The 15,407-nt window shown below is 46.2% G+C and overlaps 1 protein-coding gene across 3 annotated transcripts in view; it reads left to right on the forward strand.

The window, feature by feature from the left end:
• The window catches only part of CABCOCO1 (ciliary associated calcium binding coiled-coil 1), a 38,459-nt gene extending 23,480 nt beyond the window's left edge, over positions 1-14,979 (forward strand). For all 3 annotated transcript variants that reach the window (XM_034435315.3, XM_034435316.3, XM_060694158.2), the window contains exons 6-9: positions 7,330-7,473; positions 8,036-8,167; positions 10,138-10,239; positions 13,099-14,979. In XM_034435315.3, the coding sequence (XP_034291206.1) occupies positions 7,330-7,473; positions 8,036-8,167; positions 10,138-10,212 (351 nt within the window). In that variant the 3' untranslated portion in view covers positions 10,213-10,239; positions 13,099-14,979. The remainder of the gene's footprint in view (positions 1-7,329; positions 7,474-8,035; positions 8,168-10,137; positions 10,240-13,098) is intronic.
• The last annotated feature ends 428 nt before the right edge of the window (positions 14,980-15,407 follow it).

The following is a 15,407-nucleotide window of genomic DNA, read 5'->3' on the forward strand; positions in this document are numbered from 1 at the left end:
GAAGCATTTATAATCCCCTGGAGCCAGCCTCGCGTCACCTCCCGGGAAGCCAGCACTAACCAGGAGGGGCACGGGTCTAATAAACAAGTGGTCATGTTCAGTCTACCCAGAATCCTGTCCACGTCCTCAGGGGTCACAGGATCAAACTCATCCCAGATAACATTCTCAAGACCTGCCCCAGTCCCTCCCCCTGAGACTACCCAGTCGGAGTCCAAGTCTTCCCGGATCTGAGTGATTTTGTCATGCAGATACTGAACAAAATCCTCGGCTCTACCCTCCAAGGGGTCCTCCCACGCTTCCTGGTGGAGCAGGGAGCGGGTCACCCTAAACAGGGCAGCCGGGCGGTTATCTGATGATGCAATAAGAGCAGCAAAATAGCTACATTTCGCTGCTTTTATCGCCATTAGGTAATTCCTAATATGGGATCTTACCAGTGTCTAGTCCGATTCTGAAAGACTGGCCCTCCAACTACTCTCTAGGCGTCTTTTCCGGCGCTTCAACTCCCTTAGCTCCTCAGTAAACCAAGGAGCCAAATGAGATCGGCGCCGGGTCAGAGGCCGCAAAGGCACGACCAAAGGCTCCAGTGGCTGCCCTATCCCAGGCAGCCCCTAGGTCTCCAGCCGAGGCGTGTGCCAGAGCCTCAGGAAATGACCCAAGCTCCATCTGAAACCTATCAGGTTCCATCAGGCGCCTGGGGCGGAACCATCTTACCGGCTCCGCCTCCCTGCGGCGGGGTGCAGTGGTTCGGAGGTCAAGACGAAGGAGAGAGTGATCTGACCATGACAAGGGCTCGGCAACTATATCCCCTATCTCAAGATCACTCAACCACTGTCCAGAGACAAAAACCAGATCCAGCGTGTTTCCCCCCGTGTGGGTAGAGCCATGAATTAACTGGGTCAGGTCCATGGCTGTCATGGAAGCCATGAACTCCCAAGCCACCTCAGATGCCTCACCGACGGACGGCAAGTTGAAATCCCCCATGACCATAAGCCTAGGGGTCTCAACCGCCACCGCGGCGATGACGCTGAGTAGCTCGGGCAGGGCTGCTGCCACATGGCAGGGAGCCAGGTACGTGATCAGCAAACCCATCTGAACCCCGTGACCCCATTTCACAAGGAGGGATTCACAGCCGGCCATCTGAGGAACAGTGGCCTCCCTCGGTCTCAGACCTTCATTAATAATAACCGCTACCCCCCCCCGCCCCTACCCTGCAACCTCGGCTGATGGAATGCACGGAAACCTGGTGGGCACATTTCAACGAGAGGGACCCCCCCCTTCTTGGCCCAACCAGGTTTCCGTAATACCTGCCAGGTCCGCTCCCCCCTCCTGAACAAGATCACAAATGAGGGGGGCTTTATTTACTACAGACCTGGCATTGCATAACATCAGACGGAGGCCAGGGCCCTGAGGATCTGTGCCACCTGGAGAACAAGTGGAGCTTTGGGGGCCGGAGTGCGCCACCGCTCGAAGACAGCGGGCGCGTGCTCCCCTAACATGATATGGCCCCCTGCTCCCGCCATATCTACCCCTCCCACCCACAGTACTGATGGTAAAAGCTTTATCTGGATGAACTTTAGCCCCCCCCTTGACCCCGGGCCCCCCACCCACCGTGCCGTGCTCCACAGCCATACCTGGCCCTCCCCTTAGTGGGTTATCCCCCATACCCAGGGCCTTACTTCTGATCCAACCCTCCCCCCCCCCGGAACCCCTTAAGACATTCGTTAAAACTTTACATAAAAAACCCCTCAACCCCCTCTTCGCGACATGCCACCTCTCTGGGTTCCAAAGCCCTTCATCGAGGTAGGCCTTCGATAACGTGGAAGGCCAGGCTTGCGAGAGGGGGGAGTCTCACAAGGCAAAGAGCTCAGCCGGTGAATACATTTCTGCAAGTCCGCCTGGGGAAATGGAATAAGGCTAAGGATTCAATGATGGTACATTTAAAGGTCCGGGAGAGACAGTTCACCATTTTGGCACGGATCAAAACCGGGACTCCACTGTCCTCTCACAGCAGTGGAGAGAAGTCTCAAGCCGATGCCCCGAAAAGCAATGACCAAGCCACCCTCTCACGGCGGCTGGTATTGACAGGTCTAATTCAGTGGCAATAACAGCAAGGTGACTCCCTCGGTGACCACAGCCAGGCTTAAGCCTCTCCTCACAGCAAGGCATTATCAATGTGACTGGGACTGATGATACAGCCGGAAACCGGGGGACAATTATAGTCAGGTCAGGTCAGGGGTCCAATAAGTCCAATGCAGTCCAGTGCCGGTGCAGATAAGGTCCAGATCAAATGGCCACAGCCCCAACCACGCCCATAACCAGGCCGCGGCGGGGAGGGGAAAATGGATACAGGCCAGGGGGAGGCAGGCCAGTCAATCAACTTTGCCAAACCCCCAGTCTCCATTAGATCTTCTAATCCCCTTTAAATCTTTACAGTCTTTAAATCTTTTTGTTGAGCACACATTTAGCTAAAAGCATAATATTTATAAAATAAACTCTAACATGCAGTTTCTGTAATTTTGAAGAATTTATGTCCTGCTACTTCTAATTTTAAGATTCTTAAAGTTTATTTTCCTACACTGGTTTCTTTCAGCTAAAAAGCTAGAAGTGCTTCATGCTTTTGCTGGGAAGGAGCTCCTTTGGGCACCTTAGATCAGGGGTCTCCAACTTTGGCAACGTTAAGACTTGTGGACTTCAACTCCCAGAGTTCCTCAGCCAGCAAAGCTGACTGAGGAACTCTGGGAGTTGAAGTCCACAAGTCTTAAAGTTGCCAAGGGTGGAGACCCCTGCCTTAGATGGTACCGGTGAGGACTCAGAAGTCCAGAACAAACTTTGGAAGGTCAACCTCAGCATTTCCCGTCCTGGGCCCCTTCCAGATGTGTGGGGCTGCATCTTCCAGGATCCCCATCAGAGGCCAGACCGACTGGAGCAGGAATGGTGGCAGCTGACGAAGTTGTCTGACCTCTTTAATGCTGGTCCAGTCGTGGTCCTTGGAAGATCCAGATGCAGAATATGCCAGTTGGAAAGAGGGAGATAAATCTGTCAGGGACAGTATCAGAGCAGAGGTGGGGCTGTCAGTATGACCCAATCTGGATCGAGCATCGAGGGGGGAAGCTAAGGATGCTCCGTCCTTCTGTGGAGAAGGATAAATCTTGAGGGTGAAGGAAGATTCTTTAGTTGGACAGTGGAGGAAGAGGAGAAGACACAGTGCAGAAAGCACATTTGGGCAGGGGAAGAACATTTCAAAGCTATTTAATATCTCAGGGAAAGTACTGTCACATTGATGGTGTTTTTTATGGCAGTAATTAATGGGTTAAATATGGAGGGGAGGAAATAGAAACCGTAGATGATTGAGCTGATGGTGCACATCTCTTAAAATTGAATGCTGATACTCACTAACAGAGATGTTTGCACTTTCAGTGATTCTTTGTCTCTTCGGAACCAGCAGATGCAAAAAAATTTGGAATGTGAATACAATTCCATAATTAAAATACAGGCGATATGTGATTCTTAAGGTTTGATAACATTAAAATTCCTTTGTGCTGATCATGGTCTTTAGGAGACCAGGAAAAAAAATCAGTGGTGCTTTATGTATCTGTAATTTTAAAAATGGAGGAGCAACAGAAGCTGTGTACATAGAATAATTCCGAAACATATATGTGTGGCCACAGGCTATTTTCAAGCTCTCATTCCATTTTGGAAAAGTTTCTACCCCTCATTGTTTTGAAACCAAGCTTCAGAATACAATGGTGTCTATCTAGAAGGCCAAGAATGGGCCAAGATATTCCATCTGGACTTTGTGGGTGGGAGGCAAACATGGATCTGAATTGCAGCAGAGAGAATAAAATGCTTGCTAACTGCAGATCAGGAGCAGATTTTAATATTACATAAATATCTCCTTGATAACTCATGAGTCACAGCACTTTATTGTATTCTTCCTTTGAACGAGCCCAGACGTGTCTGGATCCTCTTTTACTCTCCCCAAACAGAAATGTGTTGTTAGCACATAGAGCTTGCAAATAATTGAGCAAGCTTGGCAAAAACTATCCTCATCCAGACTAAATGATTTAGTTTATATTCTCACTTCTTAGAAATCAGTGGCTTTTTAAATAATCATTTAAGCTTTTAACAGATTTTTTCAGAAACTTAAAGGCACAAAGCGCAAGTATGAAAAAGCAAGTATATATATATAAAAAGCCTTTCCTTTCCAATCGTTTCCCAGCCACAAACCTAAATATTTGTACTCTACCCTGAACATTGCGGGTTGTTGCGTGTATTTATTTCATCTGCTGCTTTTGATTCATCTCCAGAGCTCTTTTTTCTTGAAATCACATTCTGGGCATCCCGGTTTTCTCGGCTGTGCGCTGCTCCAAGCAGGCTCCAGGATGGCCACCATCCTCTGCAAATAGCACAGCCCCCCTGGAAGATGGGAGATGCTGCAATTTCATTACGACCATGAGACTGTGAGGGGATTCTAAATAAAGAAAAAATAAAATATATTCATCAAGAATCATAAGATACAAGACTTAGTGATAGTCAAGGTTACTAATAAGCTATCAAATCGTACTAGGAAACAAATAAAAACAATATAATTGAAAGATACAAGCAACATGGATATAGCCATAAGTGGGAAGAGATAGGTAACAGGAAGGGAGAGAAGAATAATAGTAATTCACTCTTAGTAAATAGTTTGACAGTGTTGTGGGAATTAGTTGTTTAAGCAGAGTGATGATGGCATTCGGGGGAAAACTGTCCTTGTGTCTTGTTGTTCTAGTGTGCAGTGCTCTAGCGTCATTTTGAGGGTAGAAGTTGAAACAATTTATGTTACAAAGAAAGAAAAAACTTAATTAGAATACTTGGCTAGACTGGTTTCCTATTTCTGCCCAAAGCATCAGATATCCAAAGCAAAAGGTTCTTCTCTGCCTCATTCATCTGGATTTCCCCTGGATTTTAGGGGGAGCTTCTACTAGGATTAGATGCATTGCTGCTGAAACGCTCACCTTGACTTACAGACTTCTGCCTCCAAAGATCCAATCACTCTGCATGTTTGCTTGATTGACATTGGGCCTTTCTAAGAACCCAAGCTACAAGGGTTTCCTTTTCACCCTGCAGGAAGTCTTGGGTCCTTGCAAGGGTGGCTGTAGGCAAGGCAGATCAAAGGCCAAAACAGGCAAAGGCCAATATGTAGCTTTTGAGGGTGAAGAGGAGCCAAGAAACTCCCTGATTCCCCAGAGAAGCTATTCCGAAATCCCTGGGATGTTTCCACCCCTAAGGGAATACCAACGGGTGGAAAACACATGGCTGTCCAGTCCACAAAGGCTCTCCTGCAGGTGTAAGGTGTAGTAGAATTTGGAATTCAGGGCAGCCAGTGACTTAAAGACTCTCAAACCGAGGAAGCAAAAAGAGGGATGAAATTGCTTTGCTAATATTGAGATGTGTCGGTTGGGAGGGAGGGGGGACTTCAACTCCCAGGATTCCCCAACCAGCCGAGCCTTAACCTGTTGGTGTAAATCAGTTTTCTTCAAACATGGCAACCGGGTGAGTTGAAGTCCACCCATCTTAAACTTGCTGAGATTGAGACACGTGGTCTAGGCTAATGTCTGCAGTGGAAATTGCTAAAAGGGCTTTCTGGAGCTGTGTGGCAGCTTCTTTGTTGCTGCTGTTGGAACACGGAGGTCGGTCTGGGGTTGGCCAAAGAGGGAGATTTGCAGAATCCACTGATCCAGCATCGGTTCTCTTCTGTTTGAAATGTGATGGGTGACAAATGGCCAAGGGAGGGGAAAAGCATTCAGCAAATGGGGTGGGTGGGTGCCTGTGTCTCAGCCATTAAATAAATTAACAGGATGGATTTTCTTAGAATGTTATATGTGAGCTTCGTTCCCTCAAAGCCCTTTCCATGCTGAACAAACAATAAATTTCTCTTTGGGGGAAAAAAAGAGTAACTTTAAAATAAAAACAGGATTGTAATGCTGACCTTGTCTCCTCGGTTTTAAATAGTTTTCACGATATAATCAATGGTAATGGTATACATGAGGTTTTGTTTAAAGGAAATACAACGCCTTAATTGTACTGCTTAAAGAAAAGCATTGCATCAGAAAGATTCATTTAAATACGTTTGGCTCGAGGCTCTCTTCACAATTCATTCATGCTGATTTTCTCTTGGACTTGTTAGGAATGCAGAATATAAAAAGAAATCAGCCTTGCCGGATCACAACATTCTGTCCCCAAAGCTTAGTTTTATTCAGAAATCTCTGCTGCCAACAAAAGGCTTCCTTTTTATTGTAAATTGCAACTACAAGTGCATTTAAAACCTGGCCGAATGTTGCAGAGATTAACAAAACATGCTCCTTGTTTGAATGAGGAGCTGACGGAGGAGACCGACCCACGCCAGGAAAATTCTGTGCACAGAATCATTGGGACCCACCAATCCATCTGTGTAAAGGCACATGTGGAGGGCAGATACAAGCCATGTTTGGGACTGAATTGCTAGACTTTCTGAGTGGCAACTGAGTGGCAACTGAATTCAACTGCCAAGCCAAAACAATGGAGAAGCCATTGGGAAGAAGCAAAAATTGGGAGACCGCAGCCAGCAAGGGAAAAGGCAGGGACTCTTGTGCTTAAAGAAGGATGGAGGCCACTGGGGTATTTATGGACCAGCTGTATCCTTTCTCCTAGCATCATCTATGTTCAGTCATTTGCCCTTCCAACAAAGGTCTCTCCTTTGCCACAAGTTTTGAACAGTTGCATTTGGTTTCATATTTTGAGACACAGACGGTTGAACCTGAGTGCTCTCTGCTTCTTTCAGGCCCCGCAGACTAGGTTTTGCCAGATCGCCCAGAGAGAAGGACTGATCTCTCTGACGTTTCCCACTGTCTCTTTGGGGGGGGCTTGAGGGGGTCTTTGGGCGCAGGGCAACCTTGGATGAGGCTTCTCAGAGGGTTACAATCCTTTGCCTTCCAGCCCCTCTCCTTCCTTTACCTTGGCAGTTCAGAATACAAGTAGCCCTCGAATTATGACCACAATTGGGAATGGGATGCTAAGCATTGCGGTTGTTGAGTCATGCCTGATTTTACAACCTATTCTGCCGTGGTGGTTGAGCGAATCCGGCTTTCCCCTCTGACAAAACGGTTGTTAGTTACCAAGCCTGGAGAGCAGATCTGAGAAGGACTTCAGGGAGGCTTCCAGCACTTGGGAGAGTAACAAAAGAGGCGGCATGGTCTGGGCCTTTGACTTCCTTTCTTGAAAAAGCCATCAGCAAATTGTGCACCATTGGTGGCATTGTTCTTCTCTAACCTCTCATGCTTTTTTCCCCATTTTATTTCTTCTTAACAGAAAGTGGTAGAACTAGTCAAGCCCTCAAAGATGCCCTTTCCTGCCCCCTTGGAAGAAGGCTTACCTAGCGACATCTATTTCAAGTTCGTAGCTCTGACTGCAGGGGAGGAAGAGGAGGAGGAGGAGGAAGAGGAGGAGGCCAAGGTAAGTGGAGGTCTCCGGGGAAGAAAGCAAAATGCCATCTTGCCATCGCTGAACTCTTCCATTCCTTGGCTTGCGTTCCCAGGAGACGGTTTTGGTGGCCTTAACTGAGAGGCTCCCTCATCAGCTCCTTCCCCTATGAAGCTTGGAGGCCTCTGAGTAACCAAAAGAGGACCTTGCCCCAGCCTGGGCATCTTCTCAGCCTCCCAAAATGTCCCACCTCTTCCTGGCTTAAAGGACGTAGTAGCAACATTGGGTTCCCTGCACCCTTTCACTCACTCACACACTCATTCTCATTCTCATTCTCTCTCTCTCTCTCTCCCTCCCTCCCTCTCTCTCTCTTTCTCTCTCTCTCTCTCTCACACACACAGCCCTCATCTTTCCTGCTTCTGCCAAAAACTGGACAAAGGTAGAGAATTTGGGAGGGTTTCCTGCCATGAGTGACAGCAGGAAATCTGTTAGTGGCCGAGGTGTGGGGGGGCATGTGACTCCACCTCCTCTAGCAGGCCATTCGCCCTTGTGATGAGAGGGGCCGCTTGGTGAGCATCTGCCTGTCCTCTTTTAGGGGCCAGAAGGCGTTCTTGCAGAAGTGCCAGCTGAAGAGCAAGTGACCGTGGACCCTTTGATGGGCTACACCATCGAGGACGTTCGCTCGCTTCTGGGCCAGCTCACCAACGACCTCATCAGCAACATTCAGGTAAGGTTGCAAGAAGCAGCTTGGCTTAATTCTGCTTTCACGCTGTGCCCCACAGCAGGATGAACTGAGCCTGGTTGACCATAGCAGAGCTGGAGTGCTGCTCCTCCCAAACGTGAGTTTTGTTACCCCAGAGGGAATTGAAGAGTGCCTCTGCAATGGCATCCGCATGGAAGCCCACTCCGGTGCAGTTGAGGCAGCAAAGGAGCCTTTTGCGGATCATTCCTCCGCCTGAGCCAGCGTGTCCCTTTAGGCGACAGCCCCAATGGGAAGGCACAGCAAGTGGGGCACAGCAGAGGGTCTCCCCTGTCTTCCCCCTGCACCTGCAGTGCCCTCTTAGGCCAGGGTCCTTGCCTAGGGACTCCCCACGAGTATGTGGTCTGAGCAAAGGTCATTTCCGTTCAATTAACTTTTCATTTTTGCAGATTTTGGCTGTTCTGATACATCTCGTGGATTATATCTGGAAATCCATGTGGAATGACCTGTTAACAACCCCGTGAAAATACCACTTCCGGCAGAGAAGGAATGCCGGTTTAGTTCCCTTTTACTGTGCCTTTTTATTGCAAATTGAGCTGTTTAACAATAAAAAAATGAAAAGAGAAATGAAAGGAGAAAAACTTCACACTGAGAGCCTTTCCCACTTGGGAGAGCTGAAATATTTAAGAGTGATTAAATGGGGGCATTAAAGAATCCTGGGAAAGTTTACATTCTGCGCAAGGGTCCCTGTTGCTTTTGCTAACCTGCCACTACGGACGGGCAAATGCCTTCCTTGCAGTTTCTCATATTTTCCATTTAACCTATTCCCACAGAACTTCGGGAGTGTTTGTTAAGCTTACAGTACAATTTGTGGGTTTGTGTACATTCCTCCAAAAGAAACATTATTTCGTTCATAATTTTTCTTAATGGACATGCTTCTTGCAGTTTTCCTCCAAACGGTCCTTTGAATTAGGCAGCTGCATAACTCCTTGCAGGGAAGAATGGATTCCAGAAGGCAGCCAGGTGTCCAGATAGTGGGGAACTGGAGAGCCCCCTTTCTACTACCTTCTCCCCACCCCAGGTGCCCTCTCTGCCTGTGCATGCAGCCCTGGGCATTTTCAGGCCACAAAGCTCCAGAAGCCCACTCTATTAGCTCTGCTGACCCATATGTGAGCAGCATCACAGTGAAATTAAGCTCTGCATTCTGATACTTCTTTCTAGGATGTTTACTAGCAATGACACTTTAGTTAACTCACTTTTTCTCCTGGAGTTTCATTTCACTTCCAGTTGGATTTTCCAGAATGCAACAGGGTTTTTCCCCCCACAAAATGAAACTCCACAACAAAGGAAATAGAATAGAACAAACCTGTAGTATATTGAATGATATCAGCCTTCTCAGCTTAGTGACTCCAGATCTATTGGAGTGAGGCTTTGGCAACTGTGTGCTGGGAAGGAAAGACAGGAATTTTATCCAACATATCTGTACAGTCTCCATTTCAGAAAGCTCTGACCATCTGCCCCCTCCCCAGGAAGATGGCTTGTGTTCTGCAAGCACAGGTTGAGTTGTTCAAACATCAGGAAGCCAGGAGGCATTTGCTGTCCTGTAGTTCAGGGGTCTCCAACCTTGGGCACTTTAAGCCTGGAGGACTTCAACTCCCAGAATTCCCCAACCAGCAGGCTGGGGAATTCTGGGAGTTGAAGTCCTCCAGGCTTAAAGTGGCCAAGATTGGAGACCACTGCTATAGTTCAAAGACAGCTGAGCCCCGCTCTGGGTTGGGGCAAAGGGAGCTTGGATGGCCACAGAAGAAGAGAGTTTATGGGGTGCTGCCCTATCCCACTGAAGCTGCAGGGCTTCCCAAAGAGGGAGAGCAATCTGTGGACTAACCAATGTCAGCTAACACTATATAGTCTGTAGTATATTTTGGATGTAATGCATACAAGATAAAAGAGACAGAAGATTACAGACTTGTCAGACTTGTCAACACTCTTTTTCGTAGTCTGAGATCTATGAGAAGCTCCAAATGCAAGAAGACACCTATTCAACGAGAATAGAGAAGCTGAAGAAAGCCTGAAGCCATTAGAGGAGTGGAGCAAACAAGGTAGGATCTTACACAGAGCAATTCATTAGGTTTTGTTGGTAAGAGAAGCATAATTTAGGCAGGATCCACCGACTGGGAATCGATGCATTTCTTCTTTTAGAGCTGGAGTGGGTAGCAAAATCTTGAAGGGTAGAGAGCAGGGAGCCCTCCTTTAAAACCATCCCTAATTTTCATACATCTTTTCTAAGCTGAACCACATCAGATCTGTGAAGTTTCTTCTTCTGTGTAGGTTGCTGGAAGATATTTGGAGGATTCAAGTATGTACGTCTATATTGTAGGGACAGTAAGCAAACTTGTCTTTGGTTGTTAAAGGTGACAGGCCTGAAGCCTGATGTCTCAAAGGTTTATAAACAAAAGGTTTATCTCCTTTCTATGAATTCTTCTGCTCTTCTCAAGCTACCCAAACCAGAAGTGGCTCCCCGGACCTCTGCATGGAGAGAGGAGCAGAAGACAGGAGACGTTCTCTGAGGATCGGGGCCTAAGTGCTTCTGCTTGTTCCCTGTGCTGAATGATGAGAATGATCATCCTTTGGGAAAGTGTCAGAGCCCTTGCTTCTGGGCACTGTTTCTGTGCTTCCTCCCTAGAATTTCTCCCACTCCTCCTTTACGTGTGACTGACTCAAATGGAAAGAGGGTTTTGACCTAGGCTTCCTGATATAGTAAAAAGCACACAATTAATCCCCCCCTTTTCAAATTTTATTTTATTTTAACGGCTGTGAATTCCTTTCATTCACAGCACGTGATGAATCACCCAGAGTTTATAAATAGTCCAACAGAAGTCTGCCATAATCCTTTGGATAAGGCTGGTAAACACCCACCTTTATCTTCTTTGACACACTGCCAAAGACCTAATTGGCAATTATCTTGGCAAGGCCACACGGAAACACAGAGTCAAAACCGGAGCTTCAAAGTAGAAACCGACACCATCCACAATGTTGCTACCTGCAAAGGCCCATGTGCCTTTGCTCTTCCTTTATGTCTTACGGGAGAGGCCAATCATCTCCAAGCCTTACTCCTGAGTTGTCCCTTTTGTTTTAACTGTTCTTACCTTCTGGCAGCTCTGCGCATGCATGCACTAGGAACAGGCTCCCCCTGTTCCTCTGCCTCTCTGCTGTCCGACTCCGGAGGCTCCAGAGTCTGCACATAACTCCCAGATGGCTCTGGCTCCATCTCTGCCTCTGACGCAGAGCCCTCATCTGAGCGTTTCCCAGACTCCTCACTGTCCGACTCTGCTGCTAGCTCCACAGGCTGCTGGCAGATCACAACAAAGAGCCACAAGTACAGGCTAGCTCTGCAGATGGGGTTGAAGGGAGAGACTGAGTTTCCGTGAGGTGGCCTGACTTATTTCATTGATGGACAACTAGCCTGAGATGGGTTCAACTTCACAAAGAGGAGGGAAATGGGTTTGGCAAAACATGGCCTTTGACCATATTCTTTGGGGCTGCTGGAGAGGTGGTGTATAGAAGGAAGTACAGTGGGAGCCCTCTTAAACCAGTCAATGAAAAATCTAATGAAAGTACATTGGCTCATAAATTTCATCGTCTTCCCTGTTTGGGATTGTAATCCAAATGGCAGAGGAGGAGGAACCATTGTATACTTTAAAAGTGTCCATTCTTGCTCAGAATTAATTTGACAGTGCTCTGGAGAGCATCCAGATTAAAGTAAACATGGCAATGAATAAAAGCAATTCTGTTGCTGCTGCTCATGAAACCAAGGAGAAGACACGCAACATTCTTTATTTATGAAACAGAAATGAAGTGCAGGGCCATAGGATGGAAAAATCTGTTTTGGTACCATATTTGTGGAATAAGTCTTCAGAAGGAAATTCCATAATATCCGAATCGTTTGGATATTTCTTTTCCTCATCTCCCAAGCGTATCCACGCTTCTCATTACAATGTTCTTCCTGGAACTGGGAGAATTTAGATTGTTCTCTATAGGGTTTGAGCATCCGTATTTGAGCATCAAAAAGAATTCCATGTATAAAAATAATTGATTTGACTAAATTGGATCACAAGAGGAAAGGGGCACACAGAGCAAAAGCTAATTTTCAAAACATCTAGAATAATTCAAAAATAATATGCACCACGTTTTGTTAACTCAGGAAAATAAAATGGACACATAAACTACAAAGAAAGGGATGTGGTGGCTCAGTGGCTAAGACACTGAGCTTATCGATCAAAAGTTCAGAGGTTCGAATCCCTAGTGCCACGTAATGGGGTGAGCTCCCGTTACTTGTGTCAGCTTCTACCAACCTAGCAGTTCGAAAGAACGTAAAAAATGCAAGTAGAAAAATAGGGACCACCTTTGGTGGGAAGGTAACAGTGTTCCGTGCGCCTTTGGCATTTAGTCATGCCGGCCACATGACCATGGAGACATCTTCGGACAGCGCTGGCTCTTCGGCTTTGAAATGTCGATGAGCACCGCCCCCTAGAGTCGGGAATGACTAGCACATACGTGGAGGGAACCTTTACCTTTTAAAGTACAATGAAGAGGCATACTGACCATCAGGTTCTGTCAATCTATTTTACATTAGCATGCCTAATCAATAACCCTTTCATTTAAATGTTCCTCAATTTTGCTGATTGTCTCAGCAAAATTTCAAAATCTCAGATGTTCAGAAAATGCCTTGAGCTTCTCTGGGTGATGTAAATATGGTTGACCTGGAGCTTGGCTGGGGCAAAGCTTCCTCTGATGCCCACGTTGCAGAAGGTCTCAAGAACTTGTCCAACTACTGAGATTGACCAATTATCAACGTGTCCAATTTGATTCCAGAGCCTGGGGAGGAGCTTAGAGGATGACATTCTGTGTTTGGAACTTTCTGGAGGTTTTTCTCACCATTTCTTCTACTTCTTTCCTAGGAAAAGCATCTGCGATTAAGGGAAATTTTGCAAGGCCTTTTGAAGGCCATCTGCTCATTGCCCTTCAAGTCAACAGAAGAGAAGAAACTTTTCAAAGCAAGGAGCAGACCTGACTTTTTTTTTTTCCCTGCCCCATTTTGTCATTTGACTGAGTACAATAAAGAAGTGTTGTTCTCGTAGAACTTTACCTAGGTTAGTAAGGCAAATAACACTGACATACAGTAACTACGAGACAAGAACTTTTTATTTTATACTTCTGAAAGCTTCTCTGTGCTTGTAGTTATATCCAAATGTTTCAGTCCCGCCTTGTAATCCTCCCTTTTGTTCTGGCTGCTAGATATCAGCTCCAAATGTTCCGTTCTGTGTTATGGTTAGATTCGTGATCTTCCCTAGAGTATAATATTTAAGTCAAGCTTTATCAGGCTACTTATAGAGAAGAATTTGGTCCCTTGATTGTGTTCCAGGGAAATGTTTTCAATTCCTTCTGCTGCCAGACACATGAAGTGGATCATACTAACCATTTTTCCCAAGCCTCCTTGACCCCCTCCCCCCTCGCCATAATAAACTCATTTGCACAAGGGTGGTGGGGAATTTGGCAGTTGTCTGCAGAGGGAGGGTCTCTCGCAGATACGGACCAAATACCAGGCAGAACATTGCTCTGTGCAAGATGCAATCCAAGCAGGGCTGTTCACAGTACCTCCTTTCACCACTGCTGCCATGTTGACAATTCAGCTGAACATTTTTTTTTTTGAAAAGAAACTCTGGGGAGAGCCAAAAAATGATGAGCTGGTCAGGCAGATTGATAGAAATGATGATCAAAGGAAAAGGAAGCCATGCCAGAAAATTAGCATGGATTCCTCAAAAGGAAATTCTGCCTGTCTGGAGGATTTTTTTTTTTTTGAGGGTGCCAGTGGACACGTGTTGAAGGTGCCCACTTGACTCTGATTACCTGATTTTAAAAAAAAAATCTTTGCTTAAAGTTTGCCACCAAGACTTCCAGTTATGAGGAAAGGAGCCTGTCATTTAAATGGTTGCTAATTGGTTAAAAAAAAATCCCAAGATAATAAATGTGCAATTTTCTGCTTGGAAGGATTGCTGCCTTTAAACTTGTTCATAATGATCTAGACTGGGGTAAAAAATGAGCTTGTCAGGTATGCTTCCTTCAAAATCCAGGAAAGGATGACCCAAACTCCATTTTTTATAGAGATTAGTACTTTTACTGAAAATGAAGCGATCGCAACCCAGGTAAAGCTGGAACTAAGCAAAATGCGCGAAATTGCATCTAGAAAGCATCTCCCCCCCCTTGTCCATTGTCCATCATCCAATCCAAAGGTCTCCCAAAGGTCAGGTGGAATCACGTCTGGCAACGTCATCCATCAGGAATGTAATGACGGTTGGTCTGACGGCTCCTTTGGAGAATCGGTTTCGTTTCTTGGAAAGACTCTTCCTGCGCCCTTCGCCCCCCTAACTGTTTCCCATCCGTTTCTTATGGCAGCTGAAGCAGTAAAAGCGGAGGCTGACATTCGGCCCCTCTGCAGAAAAGACGTTAGTCCTAAATAGAAAAGAAGAAGGGAAAAGGGAAAACAAAATATATACAGGAATTAAGGTTTATTCAGTGACCAGGCATGAAGAAGCATCTCTTAAGCTGAGTCAATGCTCAACCAAATGTAAAATGTAAAATGATGGGCTTTGGGACAGAAAACCCTAACTTCACATATAGCCTGATGGGAGCTGAGTAGACTGCGATTAGCCAAATATTGTTGAGTCCTGTTAGGAGGCCCAGTGGTGCTATCAGGCTGTTTCCTTTCCCAGCTGTGACAAATTCTATGCTAGAGAACATTTGGAAAGATAATGAAAATAAAGCTTCCGGCTCTGTAATGCCACATCCTTCTGTGAAATGTTGTGTACAGTTCTGGTCATCACAGGTGAAAAGGGAATATATAATGACAACGCAGGGGGAAATATGGAAGAAGACAATCACAATGGTCATCAAATTAAAACTTCTTCCGTACCAGAAATATTGAGAAGAGCAAGAGCAAGAGCACTTAGACTTATATACCGCTTCACAGTGCTTTTACAGCCCTCTCTAAGCGGTTTACAGAGTCAGTCTCTTGCCCCCAACAATCTGGCTCCTCATTTTACCTGCCTCGGAAGGATGGAAGGCTGAGTCAACCTTGAGCCGGTGAGATTCAAACTGCTGAACTGAATGGTGGAATCTGTAGTTTGGAAGAATGGAGACGGGAGGGGTATGGCCAAACTCTGTAAAATCATGGATATATTTTTCTCCCGTACTCCACTGAGGATCAGGG

Source organism: Pantherophis guttatus, chromosome 6, assembly GCF_059756535.1.
Source record: "Pantherophis guttatus breed Tessera chromosome 6, ASM5975653v1, whole genome shotgun sequence".
Lineage (NCBI taxonomy): Eukaryota > Metazoa > Chordata > Lepidosauria > Squamata > Colubridae > Pantherophis > Pantherophis guttatus.